This window comes from Trachemys scripta, chromosome 2, assembly GCF_013100865.1.
Source record: "Trachemys scripta elegans isolate TJP31775 chromosome 2, CAS_Tse_1.0, whole genome shotgun sequence".
Classification (NCBI taxonomy): domain Eukaryota; kingdom Metazoa; phylum Chordata; order Testudines; family Emydidae; genus Trachemys; species Trachemys scripta.
Genome location: NC_048299.1, coordinates 142,757,466 through 142,774,065, shown reverse-complemented (window position 1 = coordinate 142,774,065; position 16,600 = coordinate 142,757,466). Strand labels below are relative to the sequence as shown.

The 16,600-nt window shown below is 52.4% G+C and overlaps 1 protein-coding gene across 3 annotated transcripts; it reads left to right on the top strand.

Annotated features, from left to right (window-relative positions):
• Positions 1-1,714: 1,714 nt before the first annotated feature.
• On the top strand, positions 1,715-15,994 carry YKT6 (YKT6 v-SNARE homolog). Of its 3 annotated transcripts, none has more exons than XM_034761679.1 (8): positions 1,715-1,819; positions 2,103-2,229; positions 8,070-8,152; positions 9,795-9,895; positions 10,702-10,806; positions 11,401-11,466; positions 12,257-12,358; positions 13,631-15,994. In XM_034761679.1, the coding sequence occupies exons 2-8, from the start codon at positions 2,126-2,128 to the stop codon at positions 13,664-13,666; spliced, it is 597 nt and encodes a 198-aa protein (XP_034617570.1). In that variant the 5' UTR covers positions 1,715-1,819; positions 2,103-2,125; the 3' UTR covers positions 13,667-15,994. The 3 variants fall into 3 exon arrangements, with proteins under 3 accessions (XP_034617570.1, XP_034617571.1, XP_034617572.1); XM_034761680.1 differs by having other exon boundaries at positions 1,720-1,833; XM_034761681.1 differs by having other exon boundaries at positions 1,759-1,900.
• Positions 15,995-16,600: the final 606 nt, after the last annotated feature.

Here is a 16,600-nt window from a genome sequence, read left to right as displayed (position 1 = left end):
TGAGATAGGTATAGCTCCATATATTTATTTTTTATCCTGTTTACTTCAGACCATTTCTCCAATTTGTCCAGATCATTTTGAAATTTAATCCTATCCTCTAAAGCACTTGCAACCCGTCCCAGATAAGTGTACTCTCTATGCCAGCGTTTCTCAAACTGAGGACGCAGACCCTGGGGGTCCGTGAAGGTACTCCAGAGGGTCCGCCGGCCCCGCTGATAAACACCTGCCCCTCCCTCCCTCCCTCAATTCCGCCCCGTTCCTCCCAGTGCCTCCTGCACATGGCGGAACAGCTGTTCAACAGTGTGCAGGAGGCACTGGGAGGGAGGAGGAGGAGCGGGGACATGACGCGCTCGGGGAAGGCGGTGGAAAGAGGCAGGAGAGAGAAGGGGCAGAGGGTGAAGTAGGGGTGGGAAGAGGTGGAGTGGGAGCTGGGCCTGGGGCTGAGCGAGGGGCTTGGGGGTCCTTGGGTTGCTAAAGTTTGAGAACCGCTGCTCTATGCGGAGGTGGGGACTCCGGGAAGGGGCGGGGAAGGGGCAGGGCCTCAGGGAAGGGGCAGGGCTAGTGTGTTCAGTTTTGTACAATTGGAAAGTTGGCAAAACTAGTTCGTGGAGGGGCGCCCTGTGACAGGTCCGAGCCCGGCTGCCCGGGTTCAGGCCAGGCCACCCCAGCCGCGGCTGGGTTTAGGTTGCCGTGGCTGGGTCTAGGCCGGGCTGTTCGGGCTGGGCCGCCCGGGCTGCAGCTGGGTGCAGGCTGGGCCACGCTGGCCGGGTTCAGGCCGGGGTGGGGTGCCCTGGCTGGGCTGTGGCAGGTCCGGGCCACGGCATAGTTGGGGACGGGGAAAGGTTGGGGGCAAGTTGGTGGCTGGGCTAGTTTGGGGCTGGGGGAGGGGTGCCCCTCCCCTGGCTGGTCCCTGGGTGGGTTCCCTGAATGCCTGCGAGGCACTAAACAGGGTGATGTGTGGCCGCACGGCTTACAGGGAACTTAGCCCTTAATAATGTCTCTGAAAAATACCAACTCTCTTGAACTGTTTTTCCCCTTAGACTTGCTGCCCACAGGATCTGGGTATATTGGTGCTGACCACAGGACAGCAGGCCTCATCGCAGTGTATTGGTGCTGACCCCGGGACACTGTTGCTCACTCTGGTGTAATTGGGGCCAATTCTGATGTGGTGGGTCCAACCCTGGCACACTGGTGCCCTGGGTACAGCAGGGCTACTCCCAGGTTAGTGGTGCTCATCTCAGTGTGCGGTAGCTCACTCCACAAGGAGCGTGCCCCTGATCCATCGCACAGGCTTGGGCGCCCGCACATCCCGATCTCCCATTCCCCAGGGCACTGCACGGGTACAAAACATGGGCATGAACCAGGCCTCCGTCTGCAGCCAGAGCATATGGGTGGTTTCGGGTGGGCTGGATCAGCTCCCCAGCATCTGCCCCTGCCTCCCCTCCAGAACCTGCCCCCTTGGGACCTGCCCCTGGGACTTACCCCGCCCCGTTGGGACCTACCCCGGGGGAGGAGGGGGAGTGTATGAGTTTCCCCAGCCCCGCCCTCTCTGGGAGGGGCTTATGTCAGGGCGATGCTGATTGGCTGTCCAGTATGGGCCGGAGGGAGTGGGGAGCGAAGCTGTCTGTCAGGCTGGTTCCCTCAGCGGGCGAGCGCATGCGCAGTGCGAGAGCGCTCCGTGGCACTGACTCACCGCTGGCACTTCCGGCCGCACCATTTTGTTTCCGGGTCAGCAGGGCGCGGCGGCTCCTTCCTCCGCCCACAGCCCAGCCAGTCGCAGCAACCGCCGGAGCCGCAGGAGGGAGGCGGGACCTGCCCGGTACCGACCCCCGGGTCCGAGCGAGCCCCTGAGGGCGGGGCGGTGGGGAGCCGGGCGGGCCCCGCCCCTCAGTTGGGGAAGGTGGGGGTCAGTGGGGGGGGGGGCCGCGCGGGCGGGCCCTGCCTCCAGTGCGGGGGCGGGAGCGGGAGTCTCCGAGCCAGGCCCTGCTCTGTTGTGGGTGCCGGGAGCGGGGGGGGGGGGGGGGGTGTGTGAAGGGGGCGGTCGGGGCTTGTCTCCTGGGCCCTTCCCCTCCCCGAGCCCTGACTCCTTCCTTCTCGCTCAGGCGGCTGCTGGGGAGGCGCCAGGATGAAGCTTTACAGCCTAAGTGTCCTTTACAAAGGCGACCCCAAAGTGCACTTGCTGAAAGCCGCCTACGACTTGTCCTCGTTCAGCTTCTTCCAGAAAACCAGGTGGGTCCCCGAGGCGCCGGCCCCGGCTGGGGAAAACTCTCCCCTGTGCTAGGCGGCCACCTCCCTGGCTGGAACAAATAGCTCCATAAGGGCGATCAGTGGTTGGCGCGCAGGCTTGTGAGAGTGGGGTTCTAGTCCCTGCTCTGCCACAGACTCCCTGTGTGACCCCGGGCAAGTCACTTAGGTTGATCCACATAGGTAGGTAGGTGCCTAAATCTCAGTTTTGGTTTCACAGACTGGGGACAAACACCTATCATGAGTGCAGGAGCCAGTCCAGTAAGCAAGCTCAGAGGCTGCCTACCAGATTAGGTCCCATTCAAAATCTGGCCAAAAGAGGAGGTAGTCTTCATACCATCCTCCTTATAACATTTAGCCCAGTGGTTAGAGCATTCACCTGGGCTCTGGGAGGCCTCAGTTCAGTTCCTCTTCTGCCTGATGGGGAGAAGGGATTTGAACAGAGATGTCTCACCTCTTTGGGGGGGTGCTCTAACCACTGAGCTATGGGGTATTCTACTGTGGGGCTCCCTCAGTTTTCCAGTTGAAGCTATTCCTCTGTGGATAAAGAGTGACATACTGGTTGGAGCAAGGGGTCTGCCTCCCAGGTGTCCTGCCTCCCAAGTGGGTGCTCTAAGCCTCAGGCTGCAGTGTCATTCTCTCTTTCACACCCAATGGCTAGTTAAGTATTTATCCCCAGTGGAACAGCCTGTAAAAGGGGAATGATAATCTGCCCCTCTGGGGTATAGTGAGGGTAACTGCATTAAAGGTTGTGTGGCGTTCAAATATACTGTAATGGAGCCCATAGAGGTATCTCAGATGGGCAGAATGAACATCCAATATGAGTGAGCTTTTAAACCGGTGAATAAGATGGCCTTTATACTATCACAGCAAAAGGCCTGTGAATAGATCAGTGACTGAGCTGGTGTGTTTTTGCAGGTTTTAGAAGGCTGATGCAGTGGGTTATACAAAATAAGAGAGCATATATTGATGTGAATTGTAATCCATATCATAGATAATGTGTCAAAAGATCTGTTAAGTCTCACTAGCATCTCAGCTCATGAAGAGACTTGAAAAACAAATGGGAGATAACTTGTGGGTTTCGCTTTACCAATCCAACTGGGTTTCTGTGATAGCTGGAGCGATCAGTATATTTGTATTTAGCAATTGTTAGTATCTTCCCACTTGTGATAACATACCATGTAGGCCTGGCATGTCCCCTTTGCTTAAGGTGTTTAGTTGTGCAGAGAATACTGCTGATGGTTCAGGCCAGAGTGCTCAAAGCTACATGCTAATCCCAGCTCCTTGTCATTCTGGTGATTCACAGTGCTCTCAGCATTAGGGTGTAATCTGTATTTGCAGAAGAGTTTACCCATATTGCCCTTACATCAGTTAACAGCCCCCAACCATTAAGATGGGGTAATACTCCTAAATCTTTTAGAAAGAAGTAGTTGTATTAGCAAGTAGTATTGACTGCAGAACAACTTCCCTTCTAACTTCCTGGTTTCAGATGCTCATAATTTTAAGAAACATTTGCCTTCTGCACTGAAATTTTCCATGCTTGGTGTGTACCCAAAGGTGACTTTTAAAGCATACGCAAACTCTCTCTTCTATGGTTCTGATGGAGGGGAGGGCAGAGTGAGTTTGGAGGAGAAATACCATTGTTAGGATTTATTTTATACATTTTTACTTGCTTTGCTAAGGTTACAACAAAAATAGCTGAGGTTTGGAGCTTGGCTGTTGCTTGACACTTAGGCCTGATGGGGCTTTTGCTTCATGGTGGATTATGTCAGGGGGATTTTTTTTAAAGATAGGCATTAAACAAACGCACTTCAGTGCTCCTGCTGCGATTTTTACCTGTGCCTAAGGAAGTTGTACTCCTCTGACATCATTACATATTTTCCCTGTTTGGCATGACCAGAGGTCTTGCATGTATGAGGACTGATGCATGAGGGGAAACTGCAATTTGCTAATTGAAATAAAGTTAATAAAAATCCTCCCGGAAGAACTGCCTGAATGTCAGAGACAGAAGAAAATCACAAGTGCAGGAGGAGGTCTCAGATCCTACAATTTGTCTGTCCAGAATCATTGCTGCATTCTACAACAGGCTGCTAATCGGAATTTAGGATTTTTTTAAAGAAAATCCTTTTTTTTTTTTAATTTTCAAAAAATATAATCACCTCAACGTAAATTGATCCACACTAGTAGAATCCCAGGCAGGAAGTCATGCCAGTATCTTCCCTAACTCAGGCCCACTCAAATGCAAAGATGGCACAAACTACAGGCAGTTTTCTCTTACTCATTTAAAAAAACCTTAATTGTGGGGGAAACAATTCCCCACCTCACTAATTTGATTGATTTTGCACATGCATAATCTTATACTAGCAAGTACCCCAATCCTGCAAACTGACACATGCTTAACTTTGTGTGCACAAGTAGCGCCTTTGAATTCAGTGTGTAAATGTTTGCAAGCAGTATTAAGGATTAACAAATTTGGCCTAAAATTTGAATTTTGTCTTAAGTTTTTAGTGTCTCCTGATCCTGGAAAGGTACTGGGATTTTAAAGTTAACATTTAAATGCTTTTTTTAATTCATGGCAGTCTTGTCCAATGATGTCTTTCATGAGACTTACTAAAATGTCCTAATTAAACATGGAGGGGGCAGGTGAGGGGAGAGAGACTGTGATCAGGTACCTAATTTAACGCCCCCACATGCGCCTTTTTATCATAATTGTAATTTGAGTATCTTTCAGAATTGTCACCAGGAATTAGGTTTGTCTTGTGTTGTATTATAACCAGACCTTGGACTTATTCCTTAAAGAACCCCACACATCTGGAATTTCAAATTCATACATCAGCCTGAGACCAATAGGAATGATTCTACATTCTTTCATTTCAAGCTCTGATGGAACACTTGAATTAATCTTCTCCTGCAGGTTTTGGCAGCCTTATGTTGCAGTACTGAGACTCTGAAAGTGAAACTGATGTTTTTAATCCCCATTGTCCCAGACTGGGAGTCATGCAAAACATAAATAGCATAAATAATAACAAATGAATTGACTACTTAAAACTTTCACTTTCAATAACTGAAGATGGGTAAAACAAACTGGCTTACTACACATCAATATTGTCACTTTATAGCAGTATATTGCATTAATCCATATATTTCATCTAAGTTGTATACCGTAGAGATGGGAGTGTAGAAGCTGCTTAAGTGTGGTATGCATTGCAACAGCTTGGATTTAAACAAAACTTGTGATCTGAACAAGTATGTGCCGAGAATGGTTTGTTATAAAGGCAGCTTTTTGGGTACTGGAGCTTGAAAGACTGGAGGAGAGCTATTGTGGCCTGGGGAAGATGGCTGAATAAGGCAGCAGTAAAGAAGCTATAGGGGAAGTAAGTTATCCTTTCCAGAAGCCCTTTTTGACTTGACTTATTCAAAAAGGCCAGGTAGCATACCTGAAAATAAAGTCTGGGACTCTGGGCTTCTGGTGGGAAGAGAGCATAGCATAAAGGCCACACTTGCTACCTTTGATCCATTAGTCTGTTCTAATCTGTGTCTTACTCCTGGAGAATAGTCCCACTAAAACCAGTTGTGGGGCTTGAAGTTGCCAGATTTTTAGCTAGACTGTAGCCTCACTAGTGGGATTCGGAACTGTGCTCTGACTAGAGCCTGCTGATCCTTGCACCTGAAGCCCCTGGGATTTTGGCCTGGTGGACTCTGCGTAGAAGCACCATCTTTCATATGTCTGACTAGTAGATGTCTGATAAATGTGAAGGTCCACATCCTGCTGCGTCCCCCACGCAAACCAGTAGCTGAAAGGGAGAAGAATTTCTCTTTTCAGCCCTCCAAAGCCTCCTGACAACTGGTTGGGGTGTAGCTTTCTGCTAACTGAAGCATGGTGCTTCCTTGTGACCAATTCCAGTGCCTGCCTGTGCTCCTAGTCTTCCCCAGGAGCAGTGTGAAACTGACAGAAGTCTTGGCAGTTTCACAGCTGCTTGCAGGGTTCTAAATGGAGGGGTGGGTTTACACCTCTCTCTGCAATTGTTTCAGTTTGCAGACTCAAGACAAGACTATCGGTTTATTCTTGGTTCATGTTTTCAAGGCTATCCTTATAACTGAGAGGTCTAGAAATAACGTACAAATGAAATGAAAGCCTAGATTTTTGCAGAGTCTGATTATATTGTGCAGGCCCCCAAAATACGTCAACTAGGGTGAATGTATGACACATCTATTTTAGTCTCACTTCACGCTGCATTAGTGAGACTGTTCTGGGATGCAGTGCACTTGCTTTTAAAGTCAGAACAAGAGGAAATACAATTTTAAGACAGCTTTGAGGAAAAGAATTTGAGACTAAGGGAAAGATGAAAGGCACTTGAATGTTTTTAAACTGAAATGGTGGTGAACTTTCACATTCTTTTCCCTTCCCCCTCTCCTTAAAGGCAAGTAAGTCTTTACCCCAAGTAAAAGGAGGGAAGGAAAAAAACAGGAGAAATAGCTTTTGGGGCTCTTCCATGTTATTAATGAAGACTTCTGCAACAGGTGTTCAATTACCACTAAAATGTCTCTTCTGCACTCCACCCCCGCAAAGTTACTCTGGGATCGGCATTAAGTTGGTGTCTTTCTCATGTATCATCCCTAGTAATAAAGATTCTGCAGCCAAACAGGCTCTGTGACACCTTTACAGCACCTTACACTTCTGGAAAGCCAAGGAAGGACAAGTGATTAGACTTTAGTAAATTCCAATGATGTACAAAAAGGGATTGAATTCAGTTCACTCTCCCTGAGATGTCTTGGCACTTTAGGGCTCTCAGAAGTAAAGACAAGCAATTAATTTTTAGTCACTGAAATCAGTAGGTCTCTTTAGATACGCATGGGGGCAGATCTTAAGGTTGATGGTGTCAGTTTACTTAGTTCCTAAATTAATGAAGGACAAATTCAACTTGGATATTAGAAAATTCTGATAACGCTGTGAGATGGGAATGGTCTAATGAGATTTCCGTGCCAAAGTCAGGTGTCATGGTTAGACGCTTCTGGACAGGATATTTTTAGAGTCCTTCCTGCTGGACTTGTTGGCCAAGTGGGCCTCTCCCTGCCACTTCACCTGTAGTTCGCCTACTCTACAGTAATCCTGATTACCGCCCATGTTCCCAATATCTAAGCCACTGCACAAGTGTAGGAGTTAATAGAGAACCATTGTAAGTACTGGGGCTTGATGGAAAAAGAAACTTGTGTACAGGATATAAGAAAGCAGAATGCCTTAGCGCTGCGTGAAAAAGCCCCTCTTCATGGAGACCACCACCTGTGTCCCACATGCTGCTCAGTGGCATGCCTAAGAGAGTAGGCTAGGATGAGCACTGAGGCATCATGCACACCTTTTTATGCTAGGCAATGAAGGTGCATTACCTTCTGTGTAGCCCTGTCTATGGGAAACACTGCAGGCCGAGCCCCCACCCTTCAGTTCCATGTAGTACGCATACTGGAGTGAAAAGCAACAGAGGGAGTGTGGTAGGGCTGGGTGGTAACAATGACCTGTGAGTTAATTTGTGCTAATCAGCAGAGCTGACACTGGCAGTCTGGGTCTGTAGTTAGCTCCTGCTAGGTGGCTCGGTTCTCAGTGATCAAGGCAATGTTTTAAGTGCTACCTTGAATGCAAGATTTAGAGGAAACCTTTTTATTGGTTGCATCACTATTTTTCCACGAGCACATGCTCTGCAGTGAGTTAATACAGCAACTGCTGCCAAAATTACTTTGTTCTTGGCATCATTGTGGTGATAGGTCTGTTTGAGGGTGGGGAGATGCTATTGTAAGAGAATTTTAAGTAATTAAATGCTATGTGTTTGCAGTGTTCAGGAATTCATGACCTTCACAAGCGAGCTGATTGTAGAGCGGTCAGTGCTGGGCAGCCGAGCGTCAGTGAAGGAACAAGGTAAGAGGACACAAGGGCCTTGATCGCGCAGGGTTACGGTCGATAATGTACCGGAATGCAGATTTTCTGCATCTTGCGAGATCCAGAGCAGCTGTGTACCTTGGAGAGTTTAATTCTTTTCCCTGGGCATCTGCTTCTCCAGAGAATCTGTTGCTGGCTACTGTCCCCCTCCCTATCATTGCGATCAGCAGGAGCTGTTTCTCTGGCTATGCAAGTCATGCAGATTAGTAATCTGGCCTAAATTGCTTGATTAAATTGCAAAGCACCTAATGCCCAATGAAAAATGGATGTCTGGAGTCCTGGCTGGATGAGACACGGCTGGCTCTTAACATCCACCCTGAGGTGTGGCATGACTTGTAGGAATTTCTCCAGTGACAGCCACCCATACTACTACTGTAGTACTGAGCATTCCTGGTTGCTGATGTCATGTCCTCTCCTCTGCCCAAGTAGCTCTGGCATCCCCTAATGGCATTGTGGCACATGCATGAGAAATCTGCACCAAAGGGTTAACCATGCCTATCTTTTGTGTGTGTATCTGGGAACTTCCTCCATTTGTAGACTAAACTCAGGGTTCCCTGAGTAACCATATTGGTCTCTGATTGGCAGTATTGATTCTGTCGGGCCAGGAGGTGCGCAAAAGATGGTGAGGTGGGAGGGAGTCTGGATTTCAATCCATACTGGACCCCAGCCAAGTCACATGCTGACTGGCACTTCTGCTGTCCCAGCTGGAAAATCAAGTAAGCGCAGGAACCTGCCTGACAACCAGATGCTGCTTTTGAGCTTCATGCCTCACCTTACCCTAACTCCACACAAGCCCTGCCGCTGAACTGAGCCTCACATGTGCACTGCCTGAACTCCCCTCTCCAGTTCACAGAGCCGCTCAGATCTTCCTGCCATTACTTTCACCCCACCCCACTGGTATCCCTCTGCTGGCTTCTCCTGCGTAGAGTTCAAACTCCATGTCTCTGTGCTCCAGGCTGTGGACTGCAATGCTCCACCTGATACAGCCCTTGTCTTCCTGTCCCATCATTTGTACGCTTTTCTCTGCCATCACCTCTGTCTGCCCAAACTCCTGACTCCTAGCCTTGTTCCATATACCTCCCTAGTCCTGGAACACCCTGTATGCCACATCTCCTTGCTCCAAACGTTCTTAAAACTGTCTTCTCATGCCCCCTTACCTACACTAATAGTATGTAATAGTGAGTCATTAAATATTAACACCCCAGAACCAATAGAACGTGTAACCCAAACAACTTGAATGGCCTAGTTGTATCTTACCTCCCTTCCTCACCTTTGTTTAACTTAAATTGTACACGCCCTGCCTTGGTTACATTTGTCATGCACCATGTGTGCCATGGGGGAACAGAAATGATCCAACTCACTCAGCACTCTTGTGTGCTGCCTCTGGTCTTCCCTGGGGAGAAATACATTGCATCCCCTTCTACTGCCTTCCTAGTGAAACCCATGTGCTGCCTCTGAGCTAAGTGTTGCCAAAATGTGAACCCTAGATCTTAGTCTGGACAGCGGAATGCTAGTCCATGACAGTTGGCTGATTTTTACATGTGGGTTGCTCTGAATGCTGCTTGATGACCCCATGTTGTGCACTTACCTGTGAAACCTTTGCACTTGGTCTTTGGTTCAGAATACCTCTGCCATGTGTATGTGCGAAATGACAGACTGGCTGGAGTGGTGATCGCAGACAACGAGTATCCACCGCGTGTTTGTTTCACCCTGCTGGAGAAGGTAAAGTCCATTTAGGGCTCTCTTTATTTCTGGAGATGAGCCGTGCGGCTGGGATGATGCACGGCAGGAGACTTTGACTGTGTATTCAGAGTCCTGAATTTGCTTCCCTTTTAGCTGAAAAGCGACTTGCTGCTTGGGCATTTGAGACTCTACAACTCTTTTCTTATCTGCCAACGTTACTGTCACAAATTAGCTACATGGTGATGGTAGGATCTGTTCAGGCCTAAGACTTCTTCATGGGCTGGGTGATGCAGTGGGTTAATGTATTTTACCTTGGCCGACCTGGGTTCAATCCTGGTTAGACTCCCAGACAGAAGGGTCTGATGCTCTTAGCCTGATACTTAGTGAGTATTTGTCCTCATAGAAACATTCTGCAGTCTGGCCCAGGCTTTTGAGTGGTCAGAACTGGTGCCTGGGTGTTACAAGTCGGACAGAGCTGTATCACAACTTGCATGGCCTCTGTCTGCGTTCTCAGCTATGGTCGCTGCTGTTAGTCATGCATCTGGATGCCAGGGTGTCCTGTGTGTCAGCAAAGACCATGGGGTTCTTGGGAGAGGGGAAGTCCTTGGTATGTTATCTGAATTCTAGTGACTGTCTCCTCATGGGCCACTTAATGTACTCCCAGCTTGCATTCCTCTGTAGGTTGTGAGACAGGAGTTGGGTCCCCATCCCCTTCCCTCTGTTGACAGAGAGTAGGATGCCAAGGAATGACTTTCTTAATGATTCTGAGATCTCAAGCCCTGTTGTGGGTATCTGAGTGGGGAAGACAGCTGGGTGCTCAACATTGGGCTTGCTTTGCATTGCAGGTGCTGGATGAGTTCTCCACACAGGTCAGTAGGACAGACTGGCCCTCAGGATCTCCATCTACGATTAACTATGCAGCCTTGGACGGTTACCTTAGTAAATATCAGGTATGACGTGCACTTACTGACTGTTTGGATGTCAGAAGACAGAGAAGCAGTAGGAAAAGGGTGGTCTTAGTGGGTAGGCTGCTGGCCTAGAACTTGGGAGTGCTTGGTTCAGCTCCCTGCTCCTCCAGGCTTCCAGCGGGAGCTTGAGCAAATCGCTTAGTGTGCTGGGCTTCAGTTGCCCATTTGTAAAATAGGGCCCGTAGCTCTGCCCTGCCTCTCGCGGTACGGAGGATCAGTACGCCAGCTGTAGTGATGGGCTGGCTGAGTGCCTAAGGTGAATGAATAGGTCTGTTTCCTCTCACTGTTCAGACCAGCTCTGCAGTCTGCTCCTGTCCTCTAGGCCTTACTGGGAGTGTGAGGAAGGCCTTTAGCTGGGAACCCCCAGCAATCCCTCTGACAAACGTCAGCTCCGTTTGCCGTCTCCACAGAGGCTTGTATCTTCGGTCTCCCTGTCCACACACAGGGCATGGAGTGCTTTGAGGGGGGAGTCCAGCTTCCAGCTTGGATACGTCTGGGCTCGTAGGCCTGCAGACGCTGAGCTCCCTGTCCTTGGAATAGTGTCCTACGTAACGTGCTATGTTCTTGCTCTCCAAGAATCCCCGGGAGGCGGACGCTATGACGAAAGTGCAGGCAGAGCTGGATGAGACCAAAATCATTCTGGTAAGGGCTGCGTGCGCAGGAAGAGGAAGCGAGGAGGGCCAGGGCAGCAGCTGCTGTGAACCCTTAACCTCCGTGGGGGTGTTTGGCTCAGCCTCCTGGGAATTGGTGCCATCAGTCTGGTACTAGACCCTGCCTGAGGACTGTGCTGCAGACACCCTGTCTCCATTCATGAAGTCAGCTGAACCCAACTCCAGACTGGCCTGAACTCCTGGGATGCCTTGACTGTCATGAGTTGTGTGGGTTCCCAGCCATTACTTGGAAATAAGCAGACGTGTTAGTCTGAAGTTAGCTTGATATCAGTCCATAGACTGCATAGGGCAGGCTGGGTCACATAGCACCAGACTGTGGGGCTGCATTTGAGTCCCAGGTATCTGGCTGCCAGGGCACCAAGGGAAAAGAGCAAAGGCATTGGGTCCCCTGATCTCTAATGGGGTGAGACTGGGAAGCCAGGCTCCCCTGGAAAGCAGGGGCTTGAAGGACCCAAGAAGTCACAAGCCCATGCGAGGCTTCTTCCAGCTCTTTACCGTGACATCCCCAACCTCCCAGGGTGGGCGAGGTGACATCACCATTCACACTTGCAATGCGGTGTCCTGAGTGGAAGCTAACTGCATGGCGATTTGACAGCGCCTGCCTCTCACTCGCCCCTCGCTAGTGCTGCCCTGAGGGCTCTGGGGATGGAGAGCCAATAGCCAAGCTGGGGACAAACTGAAAATATTTGGCTCTGGTGTTGTAACAGCAGCTGGGAGAGGCGCGGGTTTTCAGCACTGGTGTCACTTCTTGCCCTCTGCAGCACAACACCATGGAGTCTCTGCTGGAGCGTGGGGAGAAGCTGGATGACTTGGTGGCTAAGTCGGAGGTGCTTGGGCTACATTCCAAACACTTCTACAAAACTGTAAGTGCCTCTGGGGCTCGGCGGCCCTGCTTCCTGACAGGCGTGAGACAGCTGGGAGGTGTAATGAGGGCAGAGGGCAGCTGTGTGCTGGGCTGGGCCAGCACTTACTCACCCAGGGCAAAACCTGCAGACATGTAAATCCTGTTAAGTAGGCACTCAGATGTTACCCCAGTGTCTGATATGGGTCTGGCTGGGGCCCCAGATGCTAGGACTGGCTGGCTAAGGCTGAATCTAGCTTAGGTCTGAGTGGATGCTTAAGTGTGGAGGAAATGGCAGAGGAGAGGTCTGAACCTTGATGAGATGCTCACCTCCTTGGGGCTGTTCTCTGGTCCCAGCTGCCAGGAGCACACTGCTCTTTGTCGAGAAGGCTGCAGCTTTGCTCTGGGATGCAGGGATTTCCACTTCTGTCACTGCAATGAGCTCCTAAACCACTCAGAGTGCAGCACCCCCTTGTGCCAGAGCGCTGAACTACCTTGGCTTCCAGCCGTTTTATTGTTTGCATGTGCCAGTGCCTCGGAGACCTCCTCATGGAGCCGGTCCCCGGCCTGCCAGGTGCTGGGCAAAGCTGGTCCCCGCCCCGAAGAGCGTAGTGACTTCTAGGTGGAGTTAATGTGCTCGGTTTGTTTGCAAGCTCCCTTCGTGAGTCTCTGGGTGACCCTCGAGGTGGGTGTTGATGGGAGGGGCAGAGGTGGAGGGTTCTCAGGACTACCCTTCCCTCTGCCTCACTCCAGCAAGCCTGGGGTTGGTGACACGGCACAGGCTACCCCGCTGGGGTTTGGAAGCGTCTAACTGAGCTGCTGATTCAGGAGCTGACAGGGCAGCGGTGTCCCAAGGCAGGCGGGCCGAGCATTACAGAAGTGCTGCGGGAGGGGGTTTTCCCAATAGAAGAGGATAATGCGTGTGGGAGGGGGTAGAACTTGGAGTGGAGGGCACTGAACTAGCTAATGCCAGTGGCCCCCTGTAAATCCATGGCCTTGCAGCTGGGCTCACTTCTGCTAGTGAGCCTCAAAGTGATGGGTCACAAGCCCCAGATGGATCACCCCCTCCCAGATCCAAACCCTGCCTGTCCCACCGCTGCTTTGACTCACCGGCCCTGTAGCACAGGGGCAGTGGGCAGAGTTAGGCATCGCTGTATCTTGCTGGCTCTCCGGCACACGAACTGCGGGGTGCTCGCCTGGAAGGAGCCGGCTGTGAGCTTAGTACACGGGCTCTCGGCCTGTCCCTAGGGGGGAACTCCAATGAGAAGCCTCTCAGCTCTTCTTTCCTTTTCAGGCCCGAAAGCAGAACTCGTGCTGCGAGATCATGTGACCCAGCCAGCTGAGACCGCTGCTCCCACCGCCTGGCCTTCACTCACTTTCAGACCTTTAAAGTACATGGGACGAAAAGAGACCGCCCGTGGGTGGGGATCCCCGGTTCCAGGCTGCACCTCTGCGGGCGGTGGGACTGGGACAGGGCTTTCTCGGCACCCCGGGGCCATCTAGTTAAACAGCTCTTCCTCGGAAAGGCCGGCAAGGTCAGCCCTGAAGAGACAGTGTGACCATTCTCCTGCCAGTCTTTTCTGGCCTGAAGGGCTTGTTGCTTTGACATCTGGCTTGTAATTGCGACGCTGGATTGGCCAGGGGCTTTCACTCCTCATCTCCAGAGATCAGACGTGGACTGCATTCTGGTCACGTTGTTGTTTACAGTCATAACACTAGAGAGGGACTCCAGTAACTGAGACCAGCCAGCACCACTGCCCAACGTTGAGGGCCCATCAGCTCAGCCTCCGACTCCTACCCACCCAGCGATTGAACCCTTGGGCGCAGGGCCCGGTTGATATGGGCCTCTGTGGAGCATTGAGGACAGGCATCAGTGTTGTGGGATGTAGCCTTGCTGCTCCCAGGGCAGCAGGGGTGCTCCAGCTGGAGTCTCAGCCAGCCAGAGGGAGCCAGACCTGGAATCTCCAATTGTTCCCCCTGTTCAGCTGGGGAGTCAGCACTCATGGTGGCACTTTCCCAACAGGTGCCACCAAGCCAAGGTCCTCGAGCTTTGCAGCAGGGGATCTGCCTCCCCACCCCGGCAGTGAGCAGAGAGCCCCCCCGGGGGGTGCTGTTCAAAGTGGAGCAGGGGGAGATGCTGGCATTTTTGCCTTGCTTTCGCCCCGTTCCTTGCCAAGGGGCTGGTGGGTCTCTCCCCTCCATGGGTGCCTGGGCTGTGTCACAGTTACTGTTTGTCCTCACCAGGCTGCTCATCAGCCAGCATCCCCATCACTTCGTCCTAACCTGTGGCTCTGGCCCCCGGGGCTGTGCCACCTCCCACTCTGCACTGGGAGCTGTGCCAAGTGTGCGCTGTGATGGGGGAGGGTCTCACTGATCTGCCAGGCCCGGAGCTCCCTGCTGGCTGGTGGAAAGGCTAGAACATGATGTTCACGTCCCCTCTCCGTACAGAGATGAAGGCTGAGCAGAGCCCACCCTGTCCATCCTTCCATCCTGTCCGTGGAGCTGCACTTTCCTTCCCCCCTTGGACCTGAGTCTTGCTCATCCTTGCCTTTGCCCAGCACTGATGTACCGGGATCAGGCAGGGGGGAACCAGCGTCCTTGGGTGGGGTTCTGAACAGGGAGCAATCACCTGGGGAGGGGCGCCGGGGAGACGAGGCAGCTGCCAGGAACAGGGCGTTCCAGGCACCAGCTCACTGCGCGGAGGATGTGCCAGTGCCACCTCCTAGTGGGCGGGTTGAGCACTGGCTTGGTCTGCACGTGGGAGAGCAGCAGCGAGTGCCCATCCTCGCGGCAGTTCCGCTGTGCAGTGAGAGGTGACGTGAGTGTTTGTGACATGGGACGCTGCTAGCAGGGTGTGGTGCCATCCCTGGGCCAGGGAGAGTTCACTCCCCTCTGCAGACCTGGCTTCGGTCACCTGTGGTCTGTCCCCTGGGAGGCCCTCACTGCACAATGGGCTGGCTCTGTTGGGACTGGGGGAGTGGGCAGGTGCCAGGGAAGAGCTGGGCAGAGGGGCATCAGCAGAGCTGTGTGTGTGGCTGGCTGCCCACCTGATGCCACAAGCTGCACATCCAGCCTGGGGTTCAAGGCCACTGGAGCGGGTGCTAAAGCCAGGGCTTGGTAATGCTCTGGGGGTAGGTGCTGCTGGGAATAGACCCTGCCTGGCAGACCCCTCAGCTGCACCCTGCTCCTGGCGCTGCCCTCCGTGCAGGCAGGGAGCCAGCCGCAGGGATGGCAGAGTCACCCTCTCCATGGGGGTGAGTTCCTACCTGGCTTCCCCTCCCCACTGAAACTGGAGCTGGGCTGTACCGCCTGGCTGTCTTGAGTTCCCTCCTGTCCCTCACGTTCCCAGGCCCGTGGCATTGGCCTCTTACCCTTTGAGCCCAGCAGACAGGCACATGAGGGGTGAGCGTGGGCATGAGACGGCTGGAGTGAGCCCAGCCCCGTGGGAAGGAAGGAAGAAGACCCAGCTGTGCCCCTGGACGCGGTGATGTTTGGCCATGTTGGCACTGCACTCCATCCCCCCACTCCTACTGTTTCCAATGGAAAAGCTTTGGCTAGCGGACGCGAAGACTGTGTTTTAGTAACCGTTGCCTGACTTCTCTGTACGTGCTGTTGGCTGGCCTGTACCCGTTTGGATAAAGTTGTCTTCTCGCCGTTCTCAGCTGGCTTGGGCTCTCATTAGTACTCCAGTTCTCCGGCCAGCTGACCGTGGCCTGCCAGATCTCCCAGTCTGTGGTAGCAGCCTTGGCCAGTGCTACATGGGCGGGAGCTCCATTTTCAGGGCTGAGGGAGTGCTCCCCTCCTGGCTGGCTGTGAATGCCCTGACCATGTATGTGGGGGGGGGGGGGGGGGGGACTAGGCACAGCTGGAGTGAGTGTCCCTCCACTGCCTCTGCTCTGGTGGCCCTGATGCCACCGGGCTTGCTGCTCTCAGCCCATAGGTCCCCCTGTGCCCTACAGTTTGGGCGGCATTAGCCCAGGGCCTGTTTAGTTCAGCCCCTGCCCAAGGTCAGGAGCATCCATCTAACCTCCCAGTTCCCTTTTCTGCTTGGGGGGCAACGGACTCCTGTGGTGACCCTATAGCAGTTTCTTTGGTAGCAGCCCCCACCAGCCCTGGGAAGGTGGTGGGCAGAGTGAAGGGGGGTGGGAGGGATGCTTCTCACAGCTGGGCCCCTTGCTGCCCCATTAAGCCTCACAGCTGGAGGCTGCTGCCTCACCCTCCCACTGGGGGCCAGAGTCCCAGGCAAGGCACAAGCTCTGGCCCA